This window comes from Telopea speciosissima, chromosome 6 (assembly GCF_018873765.1).
Source record: "Telopea speciosissima isolate NSW1024214 ecotype Mountain lineage chromosome 6, Tspe_v1, whole genome shotgun sequence".
NCBI classification, from domain to species: Eukaryota; Viridiplantae; Streptophyta; class Magnoliopsida; order Proteales; family Proteaceae; genus Telopea; species Telopea speciosissima.
Window position 1 is genome coordinate 32,619,484 of NC_057921.1, and position 14,340 is coordinate 32,633,823.

At 41.1% G+C, this 14,340-nt stretch overlaps 1 protein-coding gene across 2 annotated transcripts in view; it reads right to left on the reverse strand.

Moving 5' to 3' along the window:
* Nucleotides 1-597: 597 nt before the first annotated feature.
* The window catches only part of LOC122665176 (agmatine deiminase), a 29,526-nt gene continuing 15,783 nt past the window's right edge, over nt 598-14,340 (reverse strand). The window contains exons 9-11 of one of the 2 annotated variants that reach the window (XM_043861253.1): nt 1,852-2,010; nt 831-942; nt 598-734 (exon numbers count right to left, since the gene is read on the reverse strand). In XM_043861253.1, coding sequence (XP_043717188.1) covers nt 835-942; nt 1,852-2,010 — 267 coding nt within the window. In that variant the 3' untranslated portion in view covers nt 598-734; nt 831-834. Of the gene's footprint in view, nt 735-830; nt 943-1,851; nt 2,011-8,604; nt 9,029-14,340 lie in introns of those variants that run through there. The other variant, XM_043861255.1, reaches the window with a different exon arrangement.

Below are 14,340 nucleotides of genomic sequence, written 5' to 3' on the forward strand. Positions count from 1 at the left end.
CTTATCCAGATTCCCCACTCATTGCTGCAATTCTACTTAAATGGCGCTTATATAAAAATATTCTAGTAAAATGATCTTAAATTTTGAGCACTTGACTAATCTGGTTTATTCATCCAAAAAAATTGGTCTAGATCTTATTGATGTTCTCTCTGGTTTTAATGAACAGCTTTGAGTGTGAATTGAGGAACTTTCATGCAGACGCATGTTCAGTCTCTGAGTCAATGGTCTCCCACTTTCCATGCTTGAAAAGTAGACTAACTCTTCAGCCCAATTGATCATTATTTTAACATAAGATCCCACACCAAATGTATTTGTATCACATTACCAAGGCACATGCACCTAGCAAACAAAGGCTGAAAGATGAAATGATAGGATATACTAATCCCAATAAAAAATTACAAAATCACACATATCCACACCATGGGAAATGATCAAGTCAAGCTACTGCTTCCCAAGATCCTGACCTGAAAACAGAACCTTTGTTCAGGCTCAGGTTGGCCGTTCAGAACCGTGTTTGATCATCTCCATGGTTTATACCAGGCTTTGGTTAGTGGAATCAGAATCTGAACATTGGCATCAGTTATTGAACAATGAATCTAAAGCAACCATAAACTGGTATTAGATGGAGAAGAAAAATTATTTTCATCACCTCTTGACAGGGTATATTGTTTCAGCGGGACCAAGAAAGATAGTAAATGGACAGTATCGGCAGGACACGATCCTAGCTTTTGCTCGCCCATCCAACAACAGCAGAAGATAATTTAGTAATCTTTTCATCTGTTTCTTATTCTCATACATCTATATTATCTGACTATCCCGCAAAATGAAATACCATTATCCTTGTTTCACAATGTTGCTTGTAAAGGCTGGTTGCTGCTGTGTTATGCAATGTATATTTCCACCTCCCAAAGCAATCTCCCTTGAACCTTCAATCATTACAACCTGAACCAACACCAAATTGAAAAGTCACAAAAGGATGGGGAGAGAGGGTAAGGGAACATTTATCAAAAAAAAGAGGGTGAAGGAACAGTGTTCAACCAAGAACTTCCTAGATAAGGGGATTGACAATATTTTGATAATCCAGGTAGGAACAAGCAAAAGCCGAGAGAGGGAAAAATTATTGACCAAAGCTGTTCTAAGCCAGAAAAGTTCTATATTAGGGATTTTCTTATTGACACCCCTGAAGTTGTTAAATAATTTGTAACCATACTTTTTTTGCCTCTTTAGTAATAAACAATTTTTTTCTTTCAATGAGGGTGATAGTGTCATTTCACATGTATACTCAAAAAAAGGGCATGACAATGATACCTTCTGATAATGACGTAATGATATGTCACTTTCAAATTATTTTTGAGAACACTTTTATACCCCTACAAACGACAATTAAACGGTGCCAAGTTCTAAATACACCTATAGAATTGTCATTTAGACACTCCCTTTATATTATGTACATGTATAGTACAAGAAATGTTAGCAACTGAACTAGACATAAATTTCTAATTATAAATTATGTGCCATGTAACACGTGTGGTACAAGTGTTCATGTACGGATATGGGTCTGGAAATCTCAGGTTTATATTTTATTTTTATTTCTTTTTTGGTGTGGACAGTATGGTATCCAAGTTGGAGGTTTATATTTTATTTTACTCTTATATTCCCTATTTCCTGGTGAGTAAGCTTGTCTTCAACACATGATCCCATGGTTGTGCCGCATATCAGCCAATTATGGAATGGGACTAAGCTTGTGGCACATGTCATTTTTCAAACATTAAGCCGCTCTAGATGTGTTGTGCATAAAAGATTTGTATGGTAAATAAGTAGAAACCAGATGGATGAGGTGGTTATGCTTACTTCGTGATTTGGAAAGGCTATGGAGAGTACACGAAATGCTTCTTTATCCCACTTTTCGTCTCCAAATGCCGGTGCAATGATTCCTCCATTGGCAATGTAGAAATTTACATAAGAAACAGCCAGTCTTGTACCTGGAGGTCTGGGTTTGGCTCCACCATCCTGCCAACAAAATATCAAGGCCCAAATGATAAAGCAATGTAGATATTGTATCTCTAGATGTATCAGAATTCTCAAAATCTGTAATCTCGTCAATTAAGTTTGACAGAAATAAAATTAACTGCACATCAGCTTTCCTGTTATACTTATGGTCAAGCATTAATCTTCAAAACAACATCCAACCAAGGTTTAAAGTATTGGTATCGTGTATCGTATCGGTGGGGTGATTTTAAGAGACGTACAGTATCGTATCGTATTGTATCATATCGAAGATACGTATCACACGCTACAGATACGCATAGAAATTGTTAAGATACACATAGAAATACACTTTTGGAGCAAAAAACTATATAAATAAGCAATATTGCAGTTTATCTCCTTGATTCAATCAAAGTGCATTTTGTTTCCTTGATTTGATTCGTTTTTCAACAAGGAATCAAAGCTCCAAGCATGAAATTTGACAGATGTCACAAAATTGAAGTTTTGGTTGAAAACTTGTCCGTCCAGGTGTTGTTGGTGCTTTCTGGTTTTTGGAATTCTGATTCTGAAGTCACATGTGCCTTTTAATGTGCGTATCGCAATGTATCACAATGTATCACGCCGTATCAGCCAATACAATGCGATACATAACAATACTTTTTAAATGTTTTCTCAACCCCTAAATTAATCGTATCGAGAGTATCGGTACGTATTGATCTGTTAAGTGGATCTGAATTAGAACTCTATGCTTGGATGATTAATGCATCCTAAGCACTTCTATATTTATAATCATAATGAATAATTAACACTTAGTACATTAGCAATGTGGGACTAAACCACATATACCGAAATAACAAAATAACAAAATAACAAAATAACAAAAAATAAAGAGGGTATAAGGGTCAGAATACCTCCACGGTATTCTGGCCATATATCTAACACTCCCCCTCAAGTTGGAGCATATATATCATGCATGCCCAACTTGACTAAGATAGGATGAAACAGCTTGCTACTCAGTCCCTTAGTGAACACATCAGCTAGTTGATCAGTAGACTTCACAAAGGGAACACAAATGAGGCCGGCTTCAAGCTTCTCCTCGATGAAATGTCGGTCAACCTCCACGTGTTTAGTACGATCATGCTGGACAGGGTTATGAGCAATGCTAATGGCGGCTTTATTGTCACAATAAAGCATCATAGGAAGATGGACAGCAACACCGATATCCTGCAATAATCCTCTAAGCCACAGAAGTTCACAAATTCCTTGTGCCATTGCACGGAACTCGGCTTCAGCACTAGATCTTGCCACAACATTCTGCTTTTTGCTACGCCATGTGACAAGGTTCCCACCTACAAAGGAACAGTAGCCAGAGATAGATTTCCTGTCAGGAGAACCAGCCCAATCGGCATCAGTATAAGCTTCAATCTTCAAGTGACCATTGGGAGATAGAAGGATTCCCTTTCCTGGAGCAGACTTTAAATACCTCAAAATACGACGGACTGCATCCATATGAGAGGAATAGGGATCATGCATGAACGACTCACCAAACTTACAAGAATCGCAATGTCGGGCGTGTGTGAGAAAGATAGATTAGTTTGCCCACTAATCGATGATAAGCACCCTTGTCAACAGGCTCACCCTCTTTCTCCCTAAGTTTTGTAGTAGCTTCCATAGGAGTATCGGAAGGATGACAGCCTAGCAGCCCTGTCTCAGTCAATAGATCAAGGACATATTTTCTTTGAGAAAGAAAGATGCCCTTTAAAGATCGAGCAACTTCTATCCCTAGAAAATATTTAAGAGGACCAAGATCTTTGACCTCAAACTCACGGCCAAGAAGAATTTTCAAATCCCTGATTGCAGCATCATCATTACCAGTGACCACAATATCATCCACATAGACTATGAGAAGAGTAACCTTGTTACCAAGCCGTTTGATAAACAAAGTGTGATCAGCATTGCTCTGCTTGTAACCTGCTGAAATCATAGCCTTATGAAATCTGCCAAACCAGGCCCTAGGTGACTGCTTTAAACCATAAAGGGCACGCTTCAATTTACAAACCCTGCCCTTAGTCCTATCATCAGAAAAACCTGGTGGAATGTCCATTTATACTTCCTCCTCAAGCTCCCCATGGAGGAAGGCATTTTTGACATCTAACTGCTGAAGATCCCACCCAAGATTTGCAGCATAAGATAATAACAACCTGACGGTGTTGAGCTTTGCCACTGGTGCAAAGGTCTCCTGATAGTCAACTCCATAAGTCTGAGTAAACCCCTTTGCAACCAGACGTGCCTTATACCTATCCACCGAACCATCAGCCTTCTGTTTAACCACGAAAACCCATCAACATCCCACTGGTTTTTTCCCCAGAGGAAGAGCCACAAGATCCCACGTATTATTTTTGTGTAGTGCTCTCATTTCTTCCAACATTGCTGCCTTCTACTTTCCATCTGTAGATGCTTCCTGCCAATTTCTAGGAATCGAGATAGAGGAAAGAGAAGATACAAAGGCACGAAAGGAGGGAGAAAGAGAGTTATAAGAAACAAAATGAGATATGGGATGTAAAGTGCAAGTCCTAGTACCTTTGCAAAGTGCAATAGGTAGGTCGAAAGGAGATGGATTACCAGGAGATGTAGGATCCGTGTCTGGAGCCAGCAATTGGATGGGTACTGGTGCTACAGTGGGATGCAGCTGCCCTCTGGTGGATCTGCCCCTTGTATAGGTGATCATGTTGGAGTTGTCAATTCTCTTCTGAAATTCACCAATAGTTCTCTGGACTGGAGTCAGCTCCCCCTGGATAGGAACATTAACACCACTATTTTCTATGGTCTCCCCCTGTAAAGGATTCCCATTAGGTGAAGGAGGAACAGCTAGAGGTTGTTGGGCAGTCTCCAAAGTAGGATGGGAAGCATCCACAAAAGGCTGGGTAGTAGCCGTGGGTGGTAAAGAAGGCTGGGCAGCCGCCAGAGGAACCTCAGGTAGAGAAATCTCAAAGGACACATCTTCACTAGAACTCTCCCCCTGAAGAGGTGGCGAAGAATAATAAGAAAGGGACTCATGGAAAATAACATCCATACTAACCATGGTACGGCGGGAAGGGGGATGGTAGCATTTATAACCTTTCTGGGTCGGTGAATAACCCAAGAAAATACAACGGAGCCCCCGAGGCTCAAGTTTCCCTGGAGATCTTGTATCCCTAGCATAACACACACAACCAAACACCTTGGGGGGCACAATAAAGGAGGAATTACCCAGTAAAATATCAGAGGGCTATGGGAGGTAAGAACCCTAGAGGGTAGCCTATTGATGAGATAGGCCGCAGTGAGGACAGCATCCCCCCAATATTGAGACGGGACATTCCTCTCAAACATCAAAGCCCTAGCCATTTCTAACAAGTGGCGATTTTTTCTTTCCGCTACACCATTCTGGGCAGGGGTATCAACACAACTAGTTTGATGAATGATTCCATGATCGTCAAATATTTTTGAAATTGGGATTCTGTATACTCTGTTCCATTATCACTTCTCAATACTTTAAGAGTAGCCTGGAACTGAGTTTGGACCATTTTATGAAAGTGATGAAAACATGAAAAAACTTGGTTTTTTGTGTGCAAAGGATACACCCAGGTGTTCCGAGAATGACAATCAATGAAAGAGACAAACCAACGATGACCAGAAATAGATGATTTACGACTAGGACCCCAAACGTCAGAATGCACTAATTGAAAACAAGAAGAACTCCTTTTATTTGAAATTTGATAAGTTGAACGTGTCTGTTTGGCCAGAACACAAGCCTCACAAAAAAAATCATCCTTAGTACGAAGGGTGACCAAACGAAGAAATAAATGAGCTAAAATTCCTAAAGGGGGGTGACCTAACCGAGAGTGCCACTGGGAGAGTTCAGAAGAGACCAAGGAGTTCTGATGCAGCGGAGAAGGTGGTGGTGGAGAGAAGCGTCCGTCATCAAGCAGGTACAGCCCACCGTGAACTTTACCCAATCCAATCGTCTTCCCAGAGTCCAGATCCTGAAACACACAATGAGAAGGGAAAAAAATGACTTTGCAGTTTAGATCACGAGTAATACTACTAATGGAAAGAAGGTTAGTAGTAAAATTAGGAATGTGCAAAACAGAAGACAAGGGAAGAGAGGAAGTGCAGTTGATGATTCCTTTTCCAGATATGGAAGAAAGGACACCATCAGCCACTTTGACCTTATCTTTCCCAGAAGTGGGAGAATATCTGTGAAACAGACTAAAGGAACCGGTCATATGATCTATAGCTCCAGAATCTATGATCCAAGGATGGGAAGCCACAGAAGCACAATGACCTCCAAATGGAATACCTGACCGGGCAAAGTGTGAACCTGAAGGAGCTGAAGAATTGGCAGTGGCTGATGTAGTAGAGGCAGCAGCAGCGGAAGACCTTAGCATACGTAGGAGTGCCTGTAGATCATCCAGGATAGACCGATTGTCGATACAGGAGCTGCGATATGATCTCGATCGATGGGCCTTGGTCTTTGTCTTTATCTTTGTCTTGGCAGCCCTTTTAGCTTCAAAATCAGCCGGTTTCCCATGAAGTTTCCAGCACTTCTCCCTGGTGTGGTAAGGTTTGTGACAATACTCACAAACAACAGACCCTGTAGTAGAATCACCAAGAGAAGCAATGCCACTAGGGGCAGGAGTGGCAGGGGCAGCAGCCTGGAGAGCTGATCTGTCAATAATAGGAGGGTGCAACATGGCAGCCCTACGGTTTTCTTCAGAGGAGACCAGGGCATATGACTGTTCAAGTGTGGGAAAAGGCTTGTGACCCAACACTTGAACCCGAATCTGATCATACTCCACATTTAATCCTGCCAAGAAATCATAAACTCTGATCTTGTCCATGTGTTGCTTATAAGAAGTAATATCTGCAGCTGTACTTGGGTGAAAATTAGAAAAATGGTCCAATTGCTGCCAAAGGCTGCGCAAAGTAGCATAGTATTTGGAGACTGTCAATTCTCCCTGAGTAGTGTGAAGGACCTTCTTCCTGATTTCATATACCTGGGCATCATTGCCAAGCTGTCCATAAGTCTCCTTGCAAGCAGCCCAAATTTTCGAGGCTGTATCAAGGAGAAGAAAATTGTGCTGTAGATCTGTAACCATAGAACCAATCAAGTAGGACATAAGAACTCCATTGTTGGCAAGCCACTTGTCTTGAGCAGCCCCAACCTCAGTAGGCATAGCAGTGGATCCCCTAATATGACTAGTAAGGCCACGGCCAGCAATGGCAAAGGAGGCAAACCTAGACCAAAGTAGGTAATTGGTGCCATCCAACTTGATTGGATTTGGAGAGAAAGTATGATGCTCTGGTTTGCTGTTTCCATCACCAACAGAAGTAGCAGTCGAATCCACAAAGTCACCCATGGAGACAGTGAAGAAGCCCAAATCGTAGAATGGGGCTGTTGTGAAGAGAAAACCAAGAACACCTCCAAGTTAAGGGCTGAAACAAGGATGAAAGCCCTCTAATAATGAAGGAATAAGTGTCTCCAAGAATCAGCAACAGCAGCCAGAGAAAACCTTGAGATCGATATTTTTCAGAGTTTTGAAAAAAAAACCCTGAAATTGCTGAAATCGATAAGATGATGTGAGGCCTGAAAAGTGACTGTATGAGGCTGAAATTGCAGTCGAAGGACACTTGAACAGATGTGAAGCACTCCTCAAAAAATCAGAATTAACTGATAAGTGGAACCCCAAGATCGACAATTGTCAGGGTTTTGAAAAAAACCCTGAAAGTGTGAAGAGATATCGATCTTGAGGGCTGGAACTTGATGTAGCTTGATGTAGGTGCTGGAATACTGATCTACCGCAGGTCTGAAGCTCCAATATAGTGAACAAAGTCGTTGTAATATAGTGTGGATCTGTCCAATGAAGGCTGAAGTCTCCAATATTCGCAGCAAAGGAGGGCAGCACCTTATCGATCAAATCTTCATATCATGGAGTGAGGTAACAAAGGAGGGCAGAAGCTGGATCAATAGATCACCTCATCAGTGCTGCCCTATGGGACAAAGAAGAACAAAGCAAAACAAAGGAAAGAAGAGAAGAGAAGAGAACAGGAGAGAGATCGAGATTTAGAGAAGGGGAGGGAATCGTGGATGGTTCTAATTCATAACCAGCTCTGATACCATGTTAAGTGGATCTGAATTAGAACTCTATGCTTGGATGATTAATGCATCCTAAGCACTTCTATATTTATAATCATAATGAATAATTAACACTTAGTACATTAGCAATGTGGGACTAAACCACATATACCGAAATAACAAAATAACAAAAAATAAAGAGGGTATAAGGGTCAGAATACCCCCACGGTATTCTGGCCATATATCTAACATGATCGTATTGATACATACCGATACTTTAATTTTTTTCTCAACCCTAAAAATCAAACGTATTGAGAGTATCGGTACATATTGATCATATTGCATCACACTGTATTGGCCGACACAATGCGATACTGATCGATACAATTTTTTTTCTTTAAAAAAAAAAAGATGTATCTCATTGTATCGTATTTGATACCCTGCGATACCATATCAGCCAAGACGAAATGATACGGTGCGATATTTTAAACCATCCAACTGTAAAATTAAGAGTAGAACTTTTCATTAACTGTTAGTTATTTAGACTCAACATAAAGTATTCAGCTAATAATCTGAACAGATTTTGATTCCATAAGTACCCAAGAGATAATTGATACAAATTTGTCAAGAGATGCTATGGCCTAGCCTCTTGTACTTCTGCCCATGTTTTCACTATGTACAATGTAAATTGGACATGTCTTGAGAGATGGACTAAACATCCAAACACCAGCAAAATAAGCATGCATAGAAGAAGCCACTTCCAAAGTCCCCGGGTCACCCAGAAAGGTCACATATGTAGGTGGTTGGAACCAACCATTAGATAGCTCACAGATAAATTTCTTAAGCTGAAATCAACATATCAAATTATCCTACTCATAGGGTTTCAAACCTTGCTCTGAATTCCTTGAAAATTTCATTCTTCGGAGGCCCAAAGGATAAGAGGACATGAGGAAGGCTTGTTGGGCATATGGCAGTTGGCGTTGTCATTGTTGTCAACACACTCAGTGAAAGACAGGTGGTAGTGTGACATGGCAGTACAGTCAGTAGGTGCACTGATGTGGCAGTGCATATGTGACAGTGCAGATAGTGTAGTGTAGTGTCAGTGAGGTGATAGAGCAGTGACAGTGGCTATACAGTGATGTGGGCAGAGCTAGAAATGATGAACAGTTGATATGGTAGTGATCAAAGGTGTCGGACAGTGTTTGGCAGTGGTTTCTAGTGATGCACAACATTTACAGGTGATTTGGCGGTGCTGGACAAGTCAGGTCAGTGAGTTGACAATGCAGACAGTGTTGGCAGTGTTACAGAGGTATCTAGGAATGTATGATGACATTTGGCAGTATATTACTATGTTATAGAGTCATTGGCAGCATGTGGCAGCATCGGGTGAAGGCTACTCGCAGTTTGAATGGAGATTTCATAGGTTCACGCTGATGTGTTCACTTTGGAGCCAATTTGTGCAGGCCAGATGGGAGATTTAGGAGGCATGTACATGGAACTTGTAGTTCGTCGAGTTATCTTTCCAATGCAACTGGAAGCGCTCCGTTTCGAAACCGGACAAAGGAGTTGCATCAATTTTCGTAACGTTGCACCGAAAAGAATCAAATTGGGAGAGTTTAGAGATTTTTAAGTTGCATTCTACCAGTTTTCCTGCAATTGTGAAAGGCGACTATAGCTTATCTCTTTCCTAGTGTCTTATTCTCTCTCCTAGCCTTGGAGTTCGTGAAAAATTCATTAAATTGAAGAAAATACGGCCAAGATACCCTTTTGGGCTCTCTACTTGGCTGGGTGTACCAAGTAATGGTACAAGCGCATGCATATCAAGTTTTGGACAACTTAGATTAAGCCACATACTTAGATTCCAAATGAAAAGCTGCTGTGAAGGCACGCTTAGGCGTATATTCAGTCGACAGTAAGGATACCATCACGGGCCTCAAGATTGGTTGCACATGGGAGGTTTGATATGCCGCAACCCACTGAATCAGTCTGTTGATCGAGTGATTCGCGCATACAAGTGGTGACGTTGAAGATTCCATTTACGTGGATTGCATGAGGCCTCCAATTCAGTGTTCCACAAGTATTCGGTACGCCACTTCAAGATGCCACTTGACAAGTCCACGTTGAACCCGCTATTTCTTTGACACGATATCAGGGATGCAACGTCCTGAATTCAATCCTCCAGTTTAGATCCTGATCGGGCGATCAGATTCCGTGCGGCCTTTCGAGCTGTTACGGTGTTACACTATTATAATGGAGGATTCCATATTATAGGACCACATCAGCCCCACATTTCTTTGAGGGACATGTTAGAATATATGTACTCCAGAATACCGTGGGGGTATTCTGGTCCTTTTGGGGGTATTTTTAGGTTATTAAGTGTTATTAGCTTATGTCGGCTATGTGGGTTTTAGTCCCACATCGCCTAGCTTCTATTATTTGTAACTTATCCTCTATTATAAATAGAGGGGCCTTTCTCTCATTAATACAATCCATTCCATTATTTTATTTCCTCTCTCTGATCCACGGTTCAACCAACATGGTATCAGAGCTGGTCTGATCTAGGTTAGAGAGAAAAACCCTATTTTCTCCCTTCTTTTCCTCCAATCGATCTCACCTCCTCTTCTCCCTTTTCTCGTTTTTTTCCTGCTCCTGTTCTTCTCCCTTTAAGCCCAAAAACAGGGTCAGCACTAATGAGGTAGACATAATATCGATGATTTAGTGCTGCCGCCCTTTCTCTTCTATCGTTTTTCATTAAAATCCTGCTGGACCCTAATCTGCGATTTGGAGTTTCCCTTTTGTCTTTGGAGATCAGATTCCTATCACCTAAAGAAGACTAATCCTCCACTTTTGGAGCACCATATGCAGCCTTTTCCAGCACCCTCCTACCCTATTCCATTGACCTCCTTTCCTTTTTTCTATTTCTCCATCTTTCATTAACCTTTCCAGCCCCTACCCTAATCGATCTCAACTTGTCAGGGTTTTTCAAAACCCTGCCTCCAATCGATTTTAGGGTTTCCCTTTTCAGATGCAGCTAATTTTTTGGGGGTGATTCCCTACTACTACAAGCCATACTCGACCTAAGTTTGGACCCTTTCTAATGGCTGGATTTACTTAACCTGCTAATTTGGTTACCTGCCAAAAACCCTGACTTTCAGGTTTCAATTTTTGCTAATTTTTGGAGGGCTGATTACTCCCACTTCAAGGACCAATCGACCTCAATATTGCACCTATCCAAGGTTTTTTGAAGACCCCTACCCCAATCGATCTCTTCTTTTCAGGGTTTTCCAAAACCCTGATAAAAATTGATTTGGGCTAGGGATGTTTGTTGCAGTTCGAGTGCTTTGGAGGTGGTTCTAACATTAAAAGAGAACTCTCCTTCTTCAGTTCAAGGCTTGAAGAAGGTCTACTGCCCAAGATAGCTGCTACCCTCCTTATCTGCGATTTTTAGGTATTTCTCCCATGTGAAGATCAAGTCTCAATCACCAAGGAGATTGGTCATTCGAACTGGAGATCCATTCCAGCAGTTTTTGGTCAGCAAGTATTACAATAAGCAAGCACCTTTGACATGTCAGCCTCACCTTTGTTGAAGACCCCTTCCCTACAATCGATATTCACTTTCAGGGTTTTTTACAAAACCCTGGCTATAATCGATCTAAGGGGTAGGGCAGTCCACAGTTGCTAATTTTTTTAGGAGAGTTTTATCAACATCAGAGAAGTATACAGCCCATTATTCAGCATCTTACATCAGGTTTTTTAGTAAAAAAAATTCCAGTTCATTCTGTTGGCTTGGTTTCTTCAATTATCAAACTGTTTTTCTTGTTCCTATATGGCTGGCTGCTTCAACTACCTATGGATTTGTCTGGTTATTTATCTTATTTGGCTGGTTATTATGAGCTTCACTACCTACCAGACTGGTGTTATTGATTGGCTTCTGTAAGCATGACTGGTTAATGTGTTACTACTGCCTTCATGTGGAATACTGCTGCCCTATAATTGTGACTGTGTTTCCTCTTATTGGAGATCGAATTTCTCTCGTTATTGAAGACTCGAATCTACTACCCTGGAGATCAGCCTATTTGGGATTACCACAGTGTGTTCCACGATTTTTTTGTTGCACCTACGAAACTATTCGGTCATGTGGAGCCTTTCTGGTTAATATCCGGCATACTTTGGAGCTTGCATACTAACATTGTTACAGATTCAGATCTGATCCAGTTTTGTTGAGGCTACTTCCATTCATTGCTGTCTGGATATCTTCTTAGTATTGTCTAGCATGTGGGAGTTTCTACCATGGAATCTTTTGCACAATTGCTCCTCCCTGTTTGAAGATTGAACAAGCCTTCACAATTGGAGCATTTCCTTACTTCGAATCCAATTTGTATCTTTTTCAGATCTGAATATTGGGGTTAGGAGTTTCTCCCCTGCAGGGGTTTCCATTCGAAGTGTTTGTTTGATGATGGAAGGTGGTTGGAGCTTTCTATGTTACCCAAGTTAATCCTACTCCATTATCCCACTGCTGTTTTTCTTTCACCACCTCCCAAAACATACCTTTGGCATTACCCATAACACCCTTGGAAGTTAATGGTATTCTCTTCTTTACCATTTATTCTTTTTCCATTACACTTGGCAACCATTGAACCATTCTGGAATGTTATGTTTGGCCCTATCTCTAACCTAATCTCTCTTATGTCCACGTGCACTACACGTGAGGGGGATTATATACGAGATATCTGTATACTGCAGCCATTGCAGAGAGCGAGAACATGCAGGGACACTTGGTGCAAAACATAGAGATGGTCGAGGTTTCACCATTGCCAATAAGTATCTACCTTGTTATTGGGTTACGTTTGCCGTAAGGGGGAGGCTGGTGTTAAAAGTTTTGAAGATGTTTGGTTATTGCCTGCCCATATGAGGTCCTACAGTTTGGTTGTTTCCGCTACTTGCTGCCCTAGTTACTTACCTTCAAGATTATCAGTCAGAGATTCATCCCTGGACAATTGTTGAAGATTGGTAACAATTGATCAAGTCTGCCCAAGTTTGAAGGTCTATTTTTTTCAAGTTCTTGAAGGTCTATTTGGGAGCTGCATTCCTTTTGGAGCTGGATTCTGCTACAACTTATTTTTCCCATTTTATTCAAGTTGGGCATTATTACCTTGTATGCGCCAACTTGAGGGAGAGTGTTAGCATTGTTATGGAGAGAGTTTTTTTCTTTAGTAGAGAGTTTTTTCTTTAGTCCACGTTGGATCTTCCTTCTTTCATATTTGTATAATCCAGTGTGAGGGGGAGTGTTAGAATATATGTACTCCAGAATACCGTGGGGGTATTCTGGTCCTTTTGGGGGTATTTTTATGTTATTAAGTGTTATTAGCTTATGTCGACTATGTGGGTTTTAGTCCCACATCGCCTAGCTTCTATTATTTATAACTTCCCCTCTATTATATATAGAGGGACCTTTCTCTCATTAATACAATCAATTCCATTATTTTATTTCCTCTCTCTGATCCACGGTTCAACCAACAGAGGGACATACAACGATTGAACGGCTGATATCAAGACCACCATTACAGTTCTGATCCAACCGCTATATATCGTGTCGCCAGACTGTTAGTTTCGGTACTTCACAGGTCTACCAAACGCGCTTGATAGATTACATTTGACTGGTTGTGGTCAGCCCTACTATTCGTTGACGGAAAAACCACGATCCGACAATCGTTATTTCACAAGCATTTTTGAAGCGGATCGGACGACTTATATTTGAGCAGCCGAGTCGTTACAGAGCGTTTATGAAAACCTTCAGAAATTATAGAAATGCCCCTCCCCTTGATCAAAATCGACGGACAATGTTCAAATAGGGTTTCTGAACTTGTATTAAGGCCTTTTTGGCACTAGTTTTTCGCATTCTTCTCAGAAGTCGAGCCAGAACATGAATATGCTTTGAGACGAAGAAAAAAGTGAGAAGGCTGAAACTGTTGAAACATTGTCTCTTATCACTATGGTTCTTACTTTGATGCTGTGAGCACGTTCAAGGTTACTTTTGTGCATCAAAGAGGCAGTACATGGTGAGATTACCCAGGGAGAGGTATTCCAAACTTGCAAAACCCTAGTTTACGATGAAAAAGAGTTTTGGTGATGTGGATGGCTGCATAGATGATCGTAGCAGTTGAAAAGAAGAGAGGTTGAGAGCTTGGATTGGCTTGTCTTAAATGATAGAGGCCGTTCTTTATTTATAAAGAGGAGCA